This window comes from Zychaea mexicana, assembly GCF_025766255.1.
Source record: "Zychaea mexicana strain RSA 1403 chromosome Unknown BDB00scaffold_57, whole genome shotgun sequence".
Taxonomy (NCBI): domain Eukaryota; kingdom Fungi; phylum Mucoromycota; class Mucoromycetes; order Mucorales; family Lichtheimiaceae; genus Zychaea; species Zychaea mexicana.
In genome coordinates this window covers 180087-199643 of record NW_026516720.1, presented here as the reverse complement: position 1 = coordinate 199643, position 19557 = coordinate 180087, and the positions used below count along the sequence as shown (strand labels likewise).

Genomic DNA, 19557 nt, shown 5'->3' with positions numbered 1-19557 from the left:
ACTACTACTAGATGTTTTGGACAGTTCTAGAAACAAAACAAAACCTAGCATCGATTCCTATTTATCGCATGTGCAACAGCGACGACCCTTCGGTGGAGTACAGTACTTTTTATATAGGAAGAACAAATCGTCCGACGGCTTTGAATAGAATGCATGACATAGGATCCATATGATGACAATTAAAGATGTGTATATCTCGGAGGGAAATACACACATTCCTAAAAGTTAAAAAACAACCGACTTTCCACCCTGCTTTTTTTTTCTTTCCGATATCTACTACGAACGACGACAGCAAACGCAGTAGAAATAAGTTCAGGAAGAACGGACAGGGACAAGTGAGAAGGGTCCCCAGTTTGGTAAAAATCAACCCTTTCCCTTTTTCTTTTTTTTTTTTTTTGGTTCATCTCTCTCCCCCCACCGCCCCACCCCACCCCTCTTCCCTGATCTTCTCCTCTTTAACGTCATTGTTTTTGTTTTATTCTTTTTTGGCACATTCACACACACACACACACACACACACACAAAAATCCTCATATCCGGATCAGGGTCACCGTTATGATGAGCCATAATACGAATACTACGAATGCAGACAAAGGGTCCTTATCTCCAGGGCGGGCCTCAGGCCCTAGAAAACGAATGCTTAAATCGACCAGTCTACAGCCTAAACACAGCAATAACAGCAACAACAATGACATGGAACTAGCCGCTGAGATCGGTCAAGGTCTTTTGAGCGAGGTGCGCAAAATGCAATCGTTGCTGCATCAAAACCAAGATTCGTTGATGGCTCTGGAGCTCGAGAAAGTAGAGCAAGAGCATCAAATGGATACGCTGGCGAAACAGCTCAAACAGAAAGCACAGCGCGAGGGTAATAAAGAAAGAGACATGCTTCAATTGCTCTCCTTTAACAGAATACACACATACATTCATGTTCTTCTCCTCCTCCTCAACCTACAAAAAAACACCAAAAACTCTATTGTTTTAGAGAAACTAAACGAAGAAATCTGGAATTTGGAGTTGGCGAAACAAGAGCTCATGCAACAAGTGCAGGATATGTCGCAAGACCTAGCCAAAGCATTGGCGGAGCAACACCGACTTGCGCGCCAAGAATCGCTGTCCTCAGCCGAACTGGATCAGTTGCGTAGCGCTCAACTTGCATGGAACGAAAAATCCAAAGAACACGACCAACAAGTGGCCACACTGCGACGTACATTAACCCAGTTACGACGCGAAATTAGGGTTTTGCAGCAGCAAAAGCATCATCACAAACGGGGCCCTGTACACGGCGAAAGGGTGGACAAGAACGATAATGAGAGTGGACAGCCACCGGTACCCCAGCAACAACCTAAAGCGCCTTCTTTCTCCGGCGCATCTGCAGCAGCCATGGCGTCGTCGCCTTCTAAAAAGAAAAAAGACGGCCAGCATGCAAAGACACTGGAGAAGCTGCAGCTGGAAATCGGCACACTGCAGAATTCCCTCAAACATGCTCATGAAATCGTTGCTGTTCTCGAACGTGATTTAAACCGCGAGCGGGTAAAGCGTGCAGAAGTGGACACGCTTTTGTATGAGGCACAAGAGACGATTGAAGGACTCCAACAGCAGCAAGACGCTTCTCCAGTTGAAGATGAGAGCGACGGCAAAGAAAAAGAAAAAGAGCAACAACACAAGGAGGAAGAAGAGGAGGAGGCCATACAACATGTTAGAAGACTACAACCGCAACAACGAGAAATGTCGCTTGGTGACGAGCTCGTCAACGCAGGAACCATGTGGGACTTTGTCGCATTTGAGCCCATCACCAATCACAGCATACCTCTCGAATCGTCACCGAGTACTATCCCGTCACAAAACTTTGCCGGCAGTAGTAGTAGTAGTAGTCGTGGTGGTGGTAACAGTTACGAGAACTATGGCACGTTTGTCGTGCAATCCAACACGTATGTATACAACACGTCTCACGACGGCGATCCTCCACAAAAGCGCGACCAAGCCCTGATTAGTCCTGCACGTGCTTCTGCATTTGACTTTGATCCAGCATTTATCAACAACAACAACAAGAAGGAACAAGAGCCGATGCCTGCAAGCGGTAGTGACAGTCGCGCCACACTCACGACAAACCTTGTTCCAGCTGTGACGCGGACCATGATTGGCGATTGGATGTACAAATACACGCGCAAAGTGGTTGGCAGCGGGATTTCGGAAAACAAGCACAAGCGGTTCTTTTGGATCCATCCGTATACCCGGACCATGTATTGGAGTTCACGCGAGCCAGGGATGGATACCCATCACGCCCATGGGAACAAGAGTGCATTGATCTTGTCGTTCCAAGCGATTCCAGACGGTGGCGGTCGGGGGGATGACACTCTGAGTCCACCGAGTATCATGGTTCAGACACCTGCACGGAGTCTCAAGATTCGATGTCTGGATATTATGGCACATCGCGCTTGGATGAAAGCGTTGCATTATCTTGTTTCGGATAATGCTACGGGTGCTAGTAGTAATAGTAATAGTCATATGGAAGAGTCGCCATTCACGTCCATAGAAAAGACAGCCATGTTAGAGGCGAGTGGGAGTCTCTCGATGCTCTTCCAGCCGCGTTCTCGATCTTCTCTATCGATGCCACCATTACCACCACCACCACCTGCATCCAAGTCGTTAGCCAGTATGCATGCAGCACCCCCTTCCTCTTTTAATAATTTTTCACGGCCATTTTTCGAATTCTCATTTAAGAAATAATATAATAATTTTGGGATGGATGTTTATAGTGTGTGTGTATGTGTGTGTGCGGGAGGTGGGGTATAGAAATATATATATATATAAAATACGAATAAATAAAAAAATAAATTATATAAGAAATATCTTTTTTGTGTCAATGTAAATCAAAAAAAAAATAAAAACTACTGGGGGTTCTTTTTCCTTCTAACAGCATCCACCCTGCTTTTCCTCGGGTTGCTGGGACACCGAGATAGTCTCACCCGCCGTAGGCTTGATTACATCATTGGATGATTCGAGAGCCTTGTTGGACACGATGCGATAGATTTCTATGTAAATTTGAGGAAGAAGCATGTGTTAGCTAGAGAATAATAGAGCCACTATCTTATATTATTATTACCTGTCAAGATACGCTGGAATGCCAACTCAACGTTACTCGAATCCAATGCAGACGTTTCAATAAACGAAAGCCCATTATCGGCTTTACACAAAATAATGAGTTTCTTCTTTATGCTTACCACCCTACAACACATATATATACACACACACACACAGAGAGAGAGAGAGTTCTTCTTACCAGCAAATTGTTTAGCTTCTTCGGTGGGAACGGCACGCAAATGTTTCAAATCACTCTTATTACCGACGAGCATGACAACAATATTCGAATCTGCATGATCGCGCAACTCCTTGAGCCATCGTGTCACGTTCTCGTAGGTGGCATACTTTGCAATATCGTAGACCAACAAGGCGCCTACGGCACCCCGGTAATATCTGTGGTCAATCGACAACAAAGTATCGTCAGTCCCTGACAAATCAAGATGTGTATGTGTATGGTGCCAATCAACCCCTCCTTTTTTTGCCCCGTGATGATTAGGATTAAAGTTGATCATTTTTCGGAGGGAGCGGTAACAGAAAAAAAATAAAATATAAAAAAATAAGCTTACGCGCTTGTGATGGCTCGGTAACGTTCCTGACCCGCTTTTTTTTTTGTGTAGGTAAGAGTTAGGGAAAAAAAAAAGTCAGAAAACCTTGTGTCTTCCCTCTCTACTCTTTTAGAATTACCTGTATCCCAGATCTGTGCCTTGACGGTCTTGTTGTCAACCTGAACACTACGAGTAGCAAACTCTACACCAATGGTACTCTTGGATTCCCTGTTGTTTTATGATATTTTAGAATCAAAAGGTCTCTTTTGCATGTGTGTGCCTCGGAGGAAAATGATCAAAAAAAAGGTTCGGCAGAACTTACAAATTGAACTCGTTACGAGTAAATCGAGCCAAGAGATTCGTCTTGCCTATCGTTATTATTATCGTTAATATCGCGTCAAAAGACGCTCCATCAAGGAGTGTAACTGGAATAGTCCGGGAAATTTAAACTTACCAACACCAGAGTCACCAATAAGTACAACTACAAGATTCCCGCGAGGAGGAGGAGGGGGATGTAATATAGGATGATGATGTATGAGCGGGGATAGCACGCAAAACAGGGAGGAAAGAAGGCATGGATAGCCCTTGTAAGGCGTGTAGTATTACCTTTAAAAAGATAATCGTATTCGTCGTCTCGGCTCATCGTGCTTATAACTAAACTATGTACTCTGGAAAACAAAGAAAGAGAGAAAGAGAGAGAGACAACCGGCCCTGGCTTCTTACTCTGGGTTTTTTATTGGGTCCAGGACTGGGTTTGAATGTACATTGCTACTGTACTGTACTGCACTGTACTGTACTATACACACATATATACAGAGCATAACTCTACATGTCAGACTGACCGTGATCCACCATCTTCTGGGCAAAGCAGCATTTTGCATGGAGAGCCTTCGAGGCAGATGAGAAAGGTGGGGGGAGTGATGGACCCTCCAAAGAGAAGAAGCATTACCAGTTAAAGAAGGATAGCACAGACACTGAGGTACATCAAAACATCATTCTACATTTCTTTTTTTATTATCGGAACAATGAGACACAGGAGAGAATGAATGAATGAGACGACTCCTGATTATTATTTGACGAAACATGAAATGTGTCAGGAACGGATATGAAATCTCATGAGAGTTCCAAAGGCGGAATGCGAAAAAAAAAAAAAAGAAAGAAAAAAAAAAACAGTTATCGGGTCTTGATGATGGGGGCTCCCCGTTCGTTTATATTTTTCCAGTTTTCTCTTTCCTTTCTTCCCTTCCCTTTCTCTCTCTTTCTCTTTCCCTCTCTCTCAAGTTGTTTGCTCTATCATCAGACTATCCTGCTGCCGTCCTGATGGCATTCTCGCGAAACATGTTTGCACGGCCCAGCGTTGTGCTTGTCAGCACGTTTGTTCTTACCCTAGGCTCTGTCCTTGCCTACAAATACCTTACCAGTAAGTGTCAAAGAAAAAATAATAATAACGCGTGCCCTTCCCCCCCACACTTTGTTGTTGCTGCTCAAGTACAACGAATACCTCTCTACAGACGATACACAACATATATCCCAAGGGCAAAATACCTTTTGGTGATGATGCTCATCCACCTCTTCCTTTATATGACTTTGAAAAAAAAAATCAGAGGATGATTCTCAAAGCACCCGGTCACTGCCCGGCAACAACAACAACAACAACACCAAGAATGCTCATTCGGAGAATAAGGTCAGTCAGTCAGCCACCATTACTTTAGAGAGAGAGAGACTCTGACCCGCATCTTGTTACACAGGAATCGGAGAACGATCCGACCACTGTCACGCCCACCGACGAGACAAACAACGTAACGAAAAGCGATGCTACTGTGCCGATCGTGGAAGAAGTAAAGGAGAAAAAAGACGTTGATGCGGCCGTGCCTGCCACGAAAGCGGCTGACCCAAGCCAACAGGCCTCAGCAACCGCACAACAGGAACAACCCGACAACAATGACGACAGCAACGACACTCAACCACAGGAACAACCTGGCAACAAACAAGATTTTGTTGCTACTGTTGTTGTTGCTAAGGAACAGGAAGCAGCACCGATTGCCGTCGTCGAGGAACAACAACAGGAAGCGAGTGTGACTGAAACCGAACACAAAGTACCTGAAACTACCACGGAGGAAGAAGAAGAAGACGCTGTTGTCCCTTCCTCGCCCACACCTGTTGCATCCTCTAGCACCACATCTTCGTCATCCGCATCGGCCAAGCAGGAAGAAGAGCGATCATACCCAATCACACCCTCGTCTTCCTCAAACAACAACAAGAACAATGAATCAAGCAACAACAACAAGGCGTCGTCGTCCTCATCGTCCTATTGGCAACAGCCCCAGAACGAGCCTATGCCTCAATACAGCATGGGCTGGCCTTCGCTGATCTCTATTCCCGAATTCCAATACAACAAGCCTTTGCCTGTACCCAATAGTCAGCAGCAATCCATGAGCCTTTATTCGGTCGAAGCGGGTGATGCTGTCGCTGCGGGTGCTGATCAACAACAACAACTGGCAACAGCACAACAACAACAACAACAGCAACAAGGAGGCCGGGAACCAACGGCACGCAGTCAGCAGCAGCAGCAGAACAAGAAGGGTGGACGACGAGGTGCTGCAAAGAAAAAGTTGACACGGTTAGAAATGATTGAAGAACAGCGTCAGTCATACACGCCTCCCATGAAGTCGCGTTGTGACTATTGGCCCACGTGCAGCAACCGAAACTGCAAATTCAGACATCCTGTCAGACCTTGCCGGTAAGGAAGGAGGACTGGGCTTTTGGAATTGGGACTCTTACACAATTTTGCTAATCTCTTTTACTATACACAGTGCTGGCGATGAATGTAGCTTTGGTAGTCGATGCATGTTCTTGCATCCACGGGACTACTACGAGGCAACCAATCTCTAAAGTAATCTCGTGATGTTATATAACAAACCCCCCCCCTTTTCTTTTACAAATACACACCACACGCACAGTCCTTTCTTCTTTCGCTATTGTAGTTACCATACTTGCATGTTCTTTTACACACACACTCCATACACACTTTTTCTTTTTCTTTTCTTTACCAACACACGACCGTGTGCACACCCACAACCCCCGACCCTTTCAAACATAAAAAGTTCTTGTAGTATATTTTTTTCTCTCTCTCTCTCTCTCTCTTTCTCTTCCACCTCTCTGAGCACCGTCTCGCTCTCTCTTTCGCTCTCTCTCTCTCTGCGCGCGCACAAAGCACATACACGCACACGCACACAGACAAAGAAAACAAAAAAACCCCCCTGTTATTGAGTTTACATATATTAAAAAGTAAGAGGAGGAACCCATCTCCTTTTTTTTTTATCCCCACACCTGACTTTTTTTCCTCAAAGGTCCGTTTACGCTGGGAAAGCTCTTTTTCTTTTGTTGTCTGTGCAAAGCACCCACCCCGTTGTTCCTTGGAATTGATGCTTGTCCGGAGCACGCTGCTACATACAAATTCTATAAGAACAAGAGAACTTTGAGAGCAGAGCATATGGAGAAAAAGGCATTGGAACGAATATATATATCTGCCTCTGATCGGCAAAGAAGCACTGCTTTTTTTTCTTACAGAAGCTCATCTTACACTCGTTCAAAACGGTTGCTTTTCAACTGATACGATATCTGACATAAGATTTCCCGCTCTTTCTCTAACCCCCCTAACATAGAAAACCCGAGAATTGAGGCACACCGTGCAAGTGACAAATGCACGGCTAAACAAACATCCGTTCCTACATGATGTGTGGCAGAAAAAAATCCCGGCCGTCAGCAGCATTTTGCAGCTGCCCACATGGGGCCTTGTTCTATTCCATTATAGCAGCAGTGAAAAGCTAACGCAATCTTATCAACGTGCTACAGATGACTTGATAGTAATGCATATTGCTCTCAAAAAGAGTTTGGGCTCCCATGGATCATGGATATATTTGCAACATAGTCTTTATGTCATCAAAATGGGCCTCAACAAAGGGTTTTTCCCTTGGCTGTTGGAAAGAGAGCTAAGCACATATTACCGTGACCTAGTTTGGGGGGGGAGGGAGGTAGTGAAGGGGAGGGGAGAAAAGAAAACGTGGGAGAGATCCAAGAGGCGGGTTTAATACATGTATTCTTTATCAGGTAAGACAGCGAAAAGTGCTTTGCCTGAATATGCATTTGTCATTGAAAATGACACCTTTCGGATGATACTGCTGAGATTGACCCTATAATTCCCAGAAAGGGCCCAACCGTTGTCATTCTATGTGTATATAACCAACCCATTTGCCCAATATATATAATATATAACCGACTGAACCTTCTTTTTTTTCAACCATATCCCCCCCTCTCTTCTTCCTTACAAATCACTTTCTTTTTCTCACATTGACCATGCCAAACAAAACATTCCCTGCCGTTGTTTCGTTTGATAAATCGTCCAATAGATCAGAAGCTGCCACTGACCTGGCCACCGCTTCCTCGGAAGAAGCCGATTATGCAAGACACATTGCTGAAGCGGTCGATGTTCAAGAGATCGACACAAACTTATACATGAGCAAAGAATTGTGGTTGCCTCCCGGAGCTCGAGGTGCTTTTGGTGGTCAGGTATATATGTCCAAAAAGAGAGAGGGAGGTCGAAAAAGTGATTGTTTGTGTTGTTGACCACTGGCGAGGGTTTTTTCTTTTAGATTGTCGCTCAAGCACTCCGTGCAGCATTTAATACGGTCCCCGAGGAATTTCATGTTCATGTAAAGTTGAATATTAAATTAGGGATTGAGAGTTGGGTTGAGTAAAGCCTTTAGTTTTGTTTGCTAAAAGAGAAATTTTTTTTATAGTCGTTGCATAGTTACTTTATTTTGCCTGGCAACGTCGAATATCCTGTGGTGTATCAAGTCCAGCGATTGCGCGATGGTCGATCCTTTGCCACTCGCTTCATCACAGCAACCCAGCGAGGCAAGGCGATCTTTGTGAGCAGCTTTAGTTTTGCCAAACCAGACAGTACCAGCATTACTCTTGAACATCAGGTAATACTTTGGTCATTTCCATGTGGCATGAAACAAAACTGTTTCTTTCTGACAAGGGGGTTTTTTTTGGTCCTTATATAGAGCACAATGCCTGACGTACCCGGTCCAGAAAGCTTATCTTCGTAAGTGTTTACAATAACAAAAAAAAAAAAAACTCGATCATGCAAGTTTAAAAACCTAAATGTTTCCTTAGAGAGTATGAACGACTACAAAAGGTTCTAGAACACCACGACCTACCACCCAAATACCGGGAACACATTGAATCACGCATGGAAGAATCTGCACCCATCGATTACCGCAACGTGCATAATCCTTCGCCACAAGAAGCGTTTACGGGTAAAATCGAAGCCAAGGATTTGCAACACCGTTGGTTCAAAACCCGGGGCGCATTGAGCGACGATCCTAGACTTCATGCATGCATTGTTGCATATGCTTCGGACAGCGCTTTCATTGGCACCGCCGCTTTAGCCAATGGCTTGGCGCCTCGATCCATTGGTATGATGGCCAGTTTGGACCATTCCATGTGGTTCCACGCCCCTGCCAGAGCAGACGAATGGTTGCTGTATGAAATGCAGAGTCCTCGGACAAGTGAAGGACGTGGCGTTGCTTTTGGACGGTTGTATAGACAGGATGGAACGCTGGTGGCTACCACGGCTCAAGAAGGTATCGTTCGATTGTCGCGTCGTGAGCAGGAACGTCGTCGGAAACAGCGTGAGGATCATGTTGCTACCGCACCAAGCAAGTTATAAGATCAGTATTACATCATCTTTTTTTAGAACGTCTACTCTTAAGTATTATTATATCATTGAACCCCCTCCCAATCCTCTTAGAACAGGGGGATTTGATTCGTATAAGTTTTTCTTTCCCATTGTGTACATTGTATTATCCCTACTTTTTTCTCGCTACTATATAAAACCCCCCCTCCCCATCCACAACCCAGAAAACTCAAAGAATCACCTCTTATACTACTTTTTTTTTCTTTTTCTTTTTGGATTCTTCCAACCGTCACTTGAATCAGAATGTGGAAAGCAGCCTCTTCGATTGTATCCAAGGGTCAACCGAGACTGGGCCGTCTCACTCAATCATTCGATCACTCAGTCTACCACTGCCCCAAGACCACCCGTGCCAAATCTTTTGGCGTTGGGCTGGGTGGCGCTGCTGTGTTACTTGCCGCCATCTCTCGATATGGACACCGTCATGGTGCGCATTAACGTTCATCCGCCACAAACCTAAATTTAGTTGATTTACCCCGCATTGTACTGATCTCTTCGGTTATCTTTGTTTGTATGTCAACACACACACACACAGATCTTGAAACAAAAATGCCTTTTGCCTGTCGCAATTTTCTTTTATGGACTTCAATGGGCTGGGATGGGGGCTAAGGTCTTTTTCTTCAGTGACATTATAAAAAGTGTCATATACACAAAAGAACATGGGAAAAGCAAAACAGAGAGAGAGAAAGCTTATACTTAACCTTCTTTTTTTCTCCTTTATTCCGCGTCCACCCGGGGGCCCAAACTTCTTCTCACACGCCATTTTATTCTGCCACTGTCACGGCTACTGGCTTGAGTTCGCTCACCTATTCTTTTCTTTCTCTCTTCGTATTACACATTCTCACAATGTGGGCATCTCAAGCAAGTCGGTCAGCAAGACGTATTGTGCTGGCACAATCGCGTCGTCGTTTATACAGCACTGCAAACGCATCTTCATCGTCCCATTGGCAATGGTTCGCCATGGGTGGTTTTACTTCAGCCGCTGCGTTGGGTGCTGGCTACTACTATTATAACAACAACAACAACAACAACAACGTAGCCATAGCAAAGTCTCAGCCAACAACACAAAGCACCCAGAGTGCCATCCAACAAGCGTTCCACGAACTCCAAAAAGTACTTCCATCCGAACACGTAACGGTAGACGAAGAAACGTTGCAGCTGCACGGCTATTCCAACAACAGTTACCACAACGAAGGCAGTCCAAACATTGTGGTGTATCCTACCAACACACAAGAGGTTGTACAGATTGTCAAGATTGCAAACACACTGAATGTGCCCATCATTGCCTTTTCCGGCGGCACCTCGCTCGAAGGTCATTTCACGGCTCCGCAGGGCGGTATCTGTATCTCTTTCACTGAACACATGGACAAGGTCGTCGAGTTCCATCCGGATGATCTGGATATTGTTGTTCAGCCAGGCGTGCAGTGGGAGAACTTGAATGCTCAGCTCAAAGAGCATGGGTTGTTCTTTCCCATGGATCCAGGTCCAGGGTAACGTATGCATGTTAAAGGGCTTGCTTTCCCCCCCCCCGCTTTTGTCTCATTTTCCCCTTGGGGGAAACCCAATTGTTTGTTTGTGTTTGTGCAGTGCATGCATTGGTGGCATGGTGGGCACAGGTTGTTCAGGTACAAACGCTGTGCGTTGGGGCACAATGCGTGAGTGGGTTATCAATTTAACGGTGGTGATGGCTGATGGTAAAGTCATCAAGACCCGTCAACGACCCAGGTAAAAAGAAGAGCACCCCTCCCGGGAGGGGTGGTGGGGATGTTTGCTGTTTGAGAAATATTTGAAATAATACTATTTACGCTATTTAGAAAATCATCAGCTGGCTACGACTTGACCAAACTCTTCATTGGATCCGAGGGTACGCTCGGCATCGTCACAGAAGCCACACTCAAACTCGCTGTTCGACCGCAAGAAGAAACGGTTGCGGTATGCGATTTCCCAACGGTACGCGATGCAGCAGCCGTTGTACCAGATCTGACGCGCGCTGGTGTCCAGATTGGGGCGGTTGAATTACTCGACGAAGAAATGATGAAAGCCGTGCGTATGGCCAGTCCACAACTCGGCTATCAGGCAAAACCAACCCTGTTCTTCAAGTTTGTTGGTTCCAAGGCCCAGATTGAGCATGAAATCAAGGTCGTTTCGGATTTGGTCAAGAAACATCAGGGTGGTCAGTTCAAGTATGCAAAGACACAGGCGGAAAAGGATGATTTGTGGGAAGGTCGAAAGGTAATTGTTTTTATATTTCTCCTCCAGCGAGAGTTCTCTGCCACCCGCCCTAATTTTTTGGAGATATTACTCTCCTCTCTCTCCTAGACTTGCCTTTGGTCAGCCACGATGTTAAAGGAAAACGCATCGGTGTGGACAACTGATGTAGTCGTGCCGGTTTCACGATTACCCGAACTGATTGCAGAAACCAAAAAGGATGTGTCCGAATCATCTCTTCCTTGCCCATTTGCAGGCCATGCTGGTGATGGTAAAAAAAAAACACGTTTATAGATGTAGTGTCGATGGTCGTAGAGAACTTTTCCTTATCTAACTCCCCCTCTCTATTCCTTTAAAAAATATGTATTGTGTATAGGCAATTTCCATTTGTTTATCCTATTTGACAAGAACATCCCCAGCGAGTTTGAAGAAGCCACTCGATTGAACCAGAACCTCATCCAACGTGCTATCAAGATGGAAGGTTCCATCACTGGCGAACACGGAGTCGGCTTTGGCAAGAAGAAATACCTTCGTGATGAATTGGGTGATAATACAGTCGATTTAATGTGGACAATCAAGAACGCAATGGATCCAAAGGGTATCATGAATCCAGGCAAAGTGTTGCCCGATCCAAAATGAATAGTATTAAAAAAAGAGAGAGGGGGGACTTGGTATATAGAATAGGAAAAAACCAATATATGTGAGATAGTAACATGTACAAAATATACATATATAACAACAACAACAACATTGTATGCTACTTATTAGATGGTTGCGATATGGGGTAAAGAAATCACTTTAAAGTCGTCAATCTTGACAAACACACCACGTTGCGGGTCGGTCCGGAAATACCGTATGCCTTCTACCTCACCATCATTCTTGCCCACTATGTAATAACATGTCAAGTTCAAAACGACGAAAATCCAGCTTGAAGGAAAGAAAAAACAAAAAAACAAGAAACTTACATCTACTTTCGAGCTCTACACCAACCCAAGTTCCTCTAGCAAAATTGACATGGCCGACATATTTGATGGTACCCAAGGTTGGCAGTGGACGACGTAATAGTTCGACTTTGGCACCAATGACGGGCGTGACCATGGTGATCAATTCCTCATCATCACTCACGTCACTACTGCTGCCTCCGATACTCCATCTTGACCTCCGTGGCGAACGTCCTCGACGAGGGACTCCGTTGTGATGCTGATGGTGGTCATGACATGATGCTTGCGTTGGTGCCAAGAATGGTTTTTGTACAGGTGATTTGGCTCGTAAAGGAGTAGTAGGTAGTTCAAATTTGAGTCGTGATGGTCTACTACTACTACTACTACTACTGGTATTTTTTGTACTAGATGTTGTATAGGTGGTATTGGAATTGTTGGTATTTTTGTCGGTAGTTGCTATTGATGCGTCATTTGTTGCTAGTTCTTCTTCAGGAGTCCATTCTGTGATTGATGAACTGAGCGGCAATAATGCATCGACAAGAGACGTTGTGTGTCTGTTGTTGTTGTTGTTGTTGTTAGTGTTGGCGTGGGTTGCAGAGGAAGACATGAATTGGTGTTGCAAATGATTTGATGATGGTGAAGATGTTGATGCATGCATATCGTAATGTGGGCTCGATGGGTCCTCTTGTCGCTGTCGTCGTGCCTCGCTTTCCAGTGATAAGAGATGGATGAGAGGTTGTGACGATAGGCCATCCCTTGATAACTTATTGATACTCTCGGCGCTCAATGTATCGGATATAAACGGTCTTGAAGGAATAGCCTCGTTCGACAAGGAGCGGCTCCGTGTGAGTCGTGCCATGTCATTTGCTTCTTGTGACTTTAAGGCATTATTTGACCGTTGTGTCCGCAAACTACTAAGCGATAATCGTCGTGATCCAGAGGATCGATGCTGTTGTTGGTGTTGGTGATGATGATGCGTATTCCTTGCTGATTCATCCGTGAACTTGGACTTGACTCTACCAGGTTTTGACTTGAATCCAAACATGGCAGCGAAATCCGACTCAATGGGTTTCGTCAATGCACGATACGGCACACCAATGTCTAATGTTGCATACATTTATCCTGTGGTTAGTATTCTTCTATCAAAAATTGACGGAGAGCATAAATGGGACGCATTTACCGTCTGACAAACTGCGCATGACATCCTTGTCAATCTTGCCAAAACCACCTTGTTCCTTGACGTGAACCCAACGACGAGCCAAAAACTCTGCACACTGATTGCGAGCATCCATGAGAACGCCATCGACGGCGACATTCTTGACGACTTCTTGGCGACCGACCAGATCCCTGACGATGCCCTGATACAAGACGGCAGCATTCGAATCGCGTATGCCATTGCCCAAGACACGCTTGAGCAAGAACTCCAAAAAGTCGACCGAGAAGCCAACGCCAATGCCATCGACACATGACAGCAAGATCGGGTACTCGACACAGTAGAAATCGAAATTCTGCGAGATCATGTCGACGGTGTGATGCAGGATAGGGTTGACCAAGTCAAGCGCCGGCGTGGACCATGTGGGGAATGGATTAGCGCTTCTGATCTGTGACAAACACAAATGCAGCGAGTGCAAGACATGGATTGCATTGTGTTTCGTGACGTTGCCGAGTGTTTGTTGCGACAGCTCAGCGATGAGTGTGTTGGGTGCATTGGCCGCATTCTCCATGTTGCAAAAGATCGATGCGATCGTGTATTCGGCCAGCAAGGAGGCCGTCGGTGCCATGTGGCCTACAAGGACAGCGAATGTCTGCTGGGACCAAAGCGGTGCAACCGAATGCACAGGGTCTGCATAGAGCGCCATCAGAGCTGGACGTAGCAACGGGATCGTGGCAACATGCTTGTCTGCAAACCAGAGCATCGACGGTAAAAGCACAGCACAATCGGCACACAGGCATTTGAAGCCGTGGCATATCGTGTCCATCTCGTGCAGGATCGCTTCACAGATCGTGTCAAAGTGGCCCAGGTAGTCGGCTGCAGGGAACACTTGCTGGAGGACACGCAGCGCATGCTTCTTTTCAGTCAGCCGGCGTTGGGCCGGTGCGGATGGCAGTGTGCGCAGTGGCGGCACAACGAGCTTGTCGGTGTAAAAGTAACGCAGGATGACTTGGGTGGTGATCGGAGCAAACAGGTCTCCGGGTAAATGTACAGTCGAAGAGGATGCCTCGCGAAATTGGGTGCAGAACATGGCATAAAAATAGGGTGACTGTGACGCTAAAATGAACCGATGTGCGGGAAATGAAGACGATGCCACTGATTGTGCGCCGTTGCTTGCTGTTGCTGTTGCTGCTGCTGTTGCTGTTGCTGTTGTCGTTGCTGTCGGGGCTTTGGGGTGTGTAAATAGGATAGACGGGATTTCTTTTCCGTTCAAAGTTGTAGCGGCATTGGTTGTCTTGTTTTTGATGTTGCTGGTGGTGGTAGTAGTAGTAGTAGTAGTGGTAGTTGTGGCAATCGTTGAAGGAGGTGGAGTAGGGGTAAATAGGGTCACCATCACATCGCTGCCGAGCTGCTGACCGCGCATACAATCTAAATCGCACACAAGTTGCTCAAAATCGTCTGCTGGTCCTGCTGGTCCTGCTGCTGCTTTTGCTTTTGCTTTTGCTTTTATGGCTGCTGCTGCTGCTCCTTTTGCTCCTGCTGTTGCTGCTGCCGCTGCTTCTTGCTGTACTTGTTGCTGTTTGGTTTCTGGCAATAATCTGAATCCCAATCGTTGTTCCAGTTGTTCGATTTCAGCGCGAACGGTGGGCTGTTTCAGATATGGCATGTCATCATTGTTGTTGTTGTTACTGCACGATGACAGACTGCTCTTGGTGCTTGTCGTAGAAAAGGTTGAGCCATTGGATATCGTTGAGCCAACCGATGAAGGGGTATCCGCCACTACTAAAGAGGCCTGGTACTGTTCTGGAAAGAATTCGGACGTGTACCAATACCGTAAAAGTGACTGGAACGTGGTATAGGGAATAACTTTACTAATATCAACCCAAATTGTCTTTTCAGTGCTGTTGAGTGATTGCAAGTACTGTTGTTGGAATTCGTCAGGAATGCGTGCACGCAGAATGGCTAGCATAACGAAAACCCAACAGGTGGAATTAAGCTCATTTTCCGACATTAGGCCCCCCCCCCCACTCCCACCAAGAAACAAGACACTGGAGGAGGAGAATGACTTACCACGATGAGCCCATACTTTGACTTCTGGAAACTCAAAGCAAACGTCGGCAACGTATTCTAACGCATTATCGAGTACGGTGTGGAGCGACTTTTTCAGTGTTTTCTGAGGAGGGCCAAAAAGCATTGATTGTGGGGTTTTTTTTTCAAAGACAGAAAAGGGTTGGAGGAGGAAACAAAGAAGAAGAAGAAGAAGAAAAGGGAAAAAAAAGGGCGTATCTATTCTTTTCTCTCAGTCTCTCGCTCTCTTTGTGGATTAAGTCTTGTCAAAAAGAGCCGAAAGTATGCAGATTAAACGGAAAAGGCACACACACACAGAGAGAGAGGGGAATCGAGACAAAAAAAAAAAAAAAAAAGAGAGGAAACGGAAAAGAAACGCGAGAAGCTGAGAAAAAGGCGAGGGTACAAGAAAAATACGCTACTACGGGTCAAGGCAGCGTTACACTCACAATGCAACTTTTTTTTTTTTTTTGCTCTTCTTTGGAAGAGAACAATTCATTTTTATATTTTGCTTGTAATGCCTTTTTTCCCTCTTGTTGTCTACACGTGACAGCGGTGCACACGCACAAAAAGAGCGCATATGCACACACACGCCTATAGCTATTACAACCCTCCCCTCCTCCTCCTCCCCCCAAACATCTCACATACATCATCATCATCATCATCATCATCATTATCAGCCTTTCGTCCTTCCATACACATTCCCCCTTACTCACTAGGTCCAGACGCAATGCAGGGCCTGGTGTCCACTGATGAAATGGCCGCATTCCCTTATATGACGCATACTCAAAAGAGGTAGTGCTGTCTTCATCGGATAGCCTGTTGCCAGTATGTAGCATAGTGCACACAAGATAGAGCTTTTAGTGTTCCAAGTAGCACAACGACGGATGATCCAGACAAAACACCTCCAGGGTTGGTAATGTGTGTGTGTGTGTGTGTGTGTGTGAGGGAGACCAATATACTACATCACATGCGCTGTGCTGTATTTTTAGGCCTAATTCATTTCATTCTTTCGTTACTGCCACTACTTATTATCTTTTAATTACCTTGGAAAATTAACATCCCTGCTTCATTAATAGCCAGTATCTGCATGGTGCAGCAAACCGGACTTTTCTGCACTATTGTGCTTTGTAAGAAGAAAAAAAGTACGTCAATCATCACCATCATTAAACTTCTTTTTCGTGGTTGAAGCGGAGATGTTTCTGTTACACTGAGGCGTAATGCCAAGAAGTATTTGTAACAAATCAGCCCTGCTGCTGCTGCTGCTGCTGCTGCTGCTGTGGCCCTGTGTACCTGACATTTTGTAACCCAAATAAACATTTAAGACCAAATAAAAAGGGTTTTTTTATTGACAAATTGACAAAATGGATAAAAGGGAGAGGGGTGATTATACATCTTCTTGGCTGTCTGGGGCTTTGATAAGAAAACCGCAACCCCCTCGTCGTTTCATTTAATTCTCAGTTGTTCCTGCATCTGTGTTATTAGTATTATATGAAGGCAGATACACTTTTTGTCCCATTTGTGCGAACCCGAGAAGAAATAAGGGAGCAAAGACGCTTTGCTCAATAGACTCTGTTAATTACGCACGCACACGCCCACAATATTTGGACAAAAGGGAATAATAGTAAGCATTACGTAAGACCTTTCCAATTTTCCCTAGTCTAAACACTGCTCTCAGTATAAGCATAATAAGTTTGTTATTTCAGATTATAGTTGTACATATAGCTAATCGAAGGCATTTTCGTTCCGGTTCAGCCCTTTTTTTTTTTTTTTGCTTCTTTTGTATTTCGGAGCTACTCATTTAAACTAGGCACATATACCATTTTTGACATCTCTCAAAAGCCTTATTATACTTTTTTTTTTTTTACCAATCTCGGTATTCTGGAGAAGATATGTTGCTAGGAGATACATACAAGAAGGCATACTATGTTTGCCATGGATTCAAAGTGTCTGTTGCCTAGTGAACTAGGCGAATTTGTTGTCAAGGGCGTTACAATAAAAAGACATTGATGTAGTAGTTGTTTGCCCCTCCAACCTGTTTTGCACTTGATAATTTTAAAAAAAGCAACATCATAGTATCAGACAATAAAGATGAACTTTTTCTTTTATTCTTAAGAATACAAAGTAGACGGTGGACGAAAAAGATGATACTTTAAAGTCTTAGGTAGTAGGAGTGAACAATCAGTGAAGTACATAAGAAACAGATTATATATTAAAAAAAAACAAAAAACGCAGGGTAGAAGAAGAAGAAGGAACAAGGTATATGGACGCATCAAGTGAGTACTCGATCCAAAGCATTTTCCATTGTCACTTGGACCGAGTCCACAAGACCATGCTTGTTCTTGACGACCCCTGTCCCCTCGAGCCATTCTAAGACTTTTTGTACCACCGTGTTTGAATCAGTGAATGAGCGCAAATCGGCTACCGCTGTCAGGCATCGGGCCCGGAGCTGATCTTCCATTTGATGCTTGACATGAACGACAACTTGATTATTCACCTTGATCGTACGTCTATGGTGTTCTTGTTGATGGTTTCTCTTGTTTTTGCTGAGCAATGATAATGATGATGATGATGATGTGTTTGTACTAGTAGTAGTAGATGATGGTTTCATAAAGAAAAACAGGGTATAAAGCAAAAGATGGATCATGTATGCCATGACATAGCGGAAAATTGTACGGCCATAATAGTAGCAACAAAAGTCATGGGGCCTAATGATGCCTATGGATCGGTCACTACTGTTGCCGCTGTCGTCGTTAAAGTGAGTCTTCTTGTTGTTGTCGTCGTATGCTCTCGCCAGGGCAACAGTAAACAAGGATGGTCGGTATTCGTGTTGATATCGCCATCGGAGCGATATTGTGTGCTGGGAATATCGGTTCTGGTAAGCTTCATTTAAACATCGACAAAGCGCCTGCACGTCATCTGGATGCACTCGTCGCATAATGGGCTCGCCGTTGTATTGATGCTTCTCAAAAGATGAAGACGAACAGGAATAGGCGTGCTGTATGATGCCATAAGGACTTAGCCTTACTATATGGGTCCCTTCTATTTCTTGTTGTTGTTGTTTTTGTCGTTTTCGGTGTCGTCGTAGCTCGAGACACCAATAATCATACGGTTCACCCACATCGTAATGGACTCGGAACAGCACATCGTGATGCTGTAGTTCTTTTGTTGGTAGACCCAGGAGTTGATGCGGCGAGGTATAGCCCAAGAGTTGACATGCTTCTTCAGACGCAAGTAGTACTCTCTGTGTGGTTCTTTGTACAATGATGGTGTATGGCGATAATACATGATGTTGTTGTTTATGAGTATGCATTTATAGTAGTGGTAAATGGTAAAATGAAAAAAAGAAAAAGGAGTAAAAAATAAAAGCAAGGGGATACGAGAGGAGGATGAGATGAAGAAAAAGGCGTAAATTCTTTATTTCGTAAACTTCTGGTTCTTCTTTACTTCTCCTTCCCTGCTCGGTCCTCCACTCTCCACTCATCCAACATGATACGTTTCGATTATAGAGTATACATTATCGAGCACCCATATAATTGCTCGACCCACACTCACACACACACACACACGTTGTATACGTTCACATGTTTGTAGAAGCTTTTCTTTTCGTTGACGATTGCGGGCACCAATGAAAAGCCTTGATCTTCTTTGACCCCGCATTTTAAGCTGAATGCACACGTAACCGCCGCTCCAAGCATGCAATAGAATAGTGACGAACCGATGACAAAATCGCCATCATTTCTTATATTCTACTTTTTCGAAAATTATTTCCGAAGGGGGCTTTTGTTGTAGGGTGAGGTT

At 44.8% G+C, this 19557-nt stretch overlaps 7 protein-coding genes across 7 annotated transcripts; 4 read left to right on the top strand and 3 right to left on the bottom strand.

Annotated features, from left to right (window-relative positions):
* The first annotated feature begins 151 nt into the window (after positions 1 to 151).
* BDB00DRAFT_487214 (uncharacterized protein) lies at positions 152 to 2905 on the top strand. Its single transcript, XM_053117571.1, has 3 exons — positions 152 to 356; positions 546 to 865; positions 983 to 2905. The coding sequence occupies exons 2-3, from the start codon at positions 556 to 558 to the stop codon at positions 2725 to 2727; spliced, it is 2055 nt and encodes a 684-aa protein (XP_052977798.1). The 5' UTR covers positions 152 to 356; positions 546 to 555; the 3' UTR covers positions 2728 to 2905.
* On the bottom strand, positions 2819 to 4587 carry BDB00DRAFT_487018 (small GTPase). Its single transcript, XM_053117570.1, has 8 exons — positions 4233 to 4587; positions 4081 to 4107; positions 3949 to 3994; positions 3766 to 3854; positions 3648 to 3681; positions 3281 to 3474; positions 3104 to 3184; positions 2819 to 3032 (listed from the first exon to the last, which is right to left on the bottom strand). The coding sequence occupies exons 1-8, from the start codon at positions 4267 to 4269 to the stop codon at positions 2911 to 2913; spliced, it is 630 nt and encodes a 209-aa protein (XP_052977797.1). The 5' UTR covers positions 4270 to 4587; the 3' UTR covers positions 2819 to 2910.
* A 184-nt stretch (positions 4588 to 4771) lies between these two features.
* On the top strand, positions 4772 to 6849 carry BDB00DRAFT_832630 (uncharacterized protein). The gene is made up of 4 exons (XM_053124217.1): positions 4772 to 5046; positions 5231 to 5310; positions 5375 to 6366; positions 6440 to 6849. The coding sequence occupies exons 1-4, from the start codon at positions 4947 to 4949 to the stop codon at positions 6516 to 6518; spliced, it is 1251 nt and encodes a 416-aa protein (XP_052977796.1). The 5' UTR covers positions 4772 to 4946; the 3' UTR covers positions 6519 to 6849.
* Positions 6850 to 7982: 1133 nt separating this feature from the next.
* Positions 7983 to 9363, top strand: BDB00DRAFT_766845 (HotDog domain-containing protein; the record flags this gene model as incomplete). The annotated part of the gene is made up of 5 exons (XM_053119622.1): positions 7983 to 8195; positions 8279 to 8338; positions 8426 to 8614; positions 8696 to 8736; positions 8808 to 9363. The coding sequence occupies 5 exons, from the start codon at positions 7983 to 7985 to the stop codon at positions 9361 to 9363; spliced, it is 1059 nt and encodes a 352-aa protein (XP_052977795.1).
* Positions 9364 to 10347: 984 nt separating this feature from the next.
* Positions 10348 to 12234, top strand: BDB00DRAFT_766871 (uncharacterized protein; the record flags this gene model as incomplete). Its single annotated transcript, XM_053119625.1, has 5 exons — positions 10348 to 10877; positions 10975 to 11112; positions 11202 to 11619; positions 11707 to 11866; positions 11972 to 12234. 5 exons carry the CDS (start codon positions 10348 to 10350, stop codon positions 12232 to 12234), a joined length of 1509 nt encoding a protein of 502 aa, XP_052977794.1.
* Positions 12235 to 13415: 1181 nt separating this feature from the next.
* On the bottom strand, positions 13416 to 16094 carry BDB00DRAFT_940299 (uncharacterized protein; the record flags this gene model as incomplete). Its single annotated transcript, XM_053129345.1, has 4 exons — positions 15760 to 16094; positions 13717 to 15651; positions 13557 to 13637; positions 13416 to 13447 (listed from the first exon to the last, which is right to left on the bottom strand). The coding sequence occupies exons 1-4, from the start codon at positions 15881 to 15883 to the stop codon at positions 13416 to 13418; spliced, it is 2172 nt and encodes a 723-aa protein (XP_052977793.1). The 5' UTR covers positions 15884 to 16094.
* A 1934-nt stretch (positions 16095 to 18028) lies between these two features.
* Positions 18029 to 19078, bottom strand: BDB00DRAFT_930427 (uncharacterized protein; the record flags this gene model as incomplete). Its single annotated transcript, XM_053129002.1, has 1 exon — positions 18029 to 19078. Exon 1 carries the CDS (start codon positions 19067 to 19069, stop codon positions 18029 to 18031), a length of 1041 nt encoding a protein of 346 aa, XP_052977792.1. The 5' UTR covers positions 19070 to 19078.
* Between the last annotated feature and the right edge of the window lie 479 nt (positions 19079 to 19557).

Coding starts and splice junctions, on each gene's coding strand:
- BDB00DRAFT_487214 (XM_053117571.1), top strand. CDS start 556: ATGATGAGCCATAATACGAATACTACGAATGCAGACAAAGGGTCCTTA. Junction 866..982: donor ACAGAAAGCACAGCGCGAGG/GTAATAAAGAAA, acceptor CTATTGTTTTAG/AGAAACTAAACGAAGAAATC.
- BDB00DRAFT_487018 (XM_053117570.1), bottom strand. CDS start 4,269: ATGAGCCGAGACGACGAATACGATTATCTTTTTAAAG. Junction 4,108..4,232: donor ATACGATTATCTTTTTAAAG/GTAATACTACAC, acceptor GGAATCTTGTAG/TTGTACTTATTGGTGACTCT. Junction 3,185..3,280: donor AGAAGCTAAACAATTTGCTG/GTAAGAAGAACT, acceptor TTTTGTGTAAAG/CCGATAATGGGCTTTCGTTT.
- BDB00DRAFT_832630 (XM_053124217.1), top strand. CDS start 4,947: ATGGCATTCTCGCGAAACATGTTTGCACGGCCCAGCGTTGTGCTTGTC. Junction 5,047..5,230: donor TGCCTACAAATACCTTACCA/GTAAGTGTCAAA, acceptor AAAAAAAATCAG/AGGATGATTCTCAAAGCACC. Junction 6,367..6,439: donor CATCCTGTCAGACCTTGCCG/GTAAGGAAGGAG, acceptor TACTATACACAG/TGCTGGCGATGAATGTAGCT.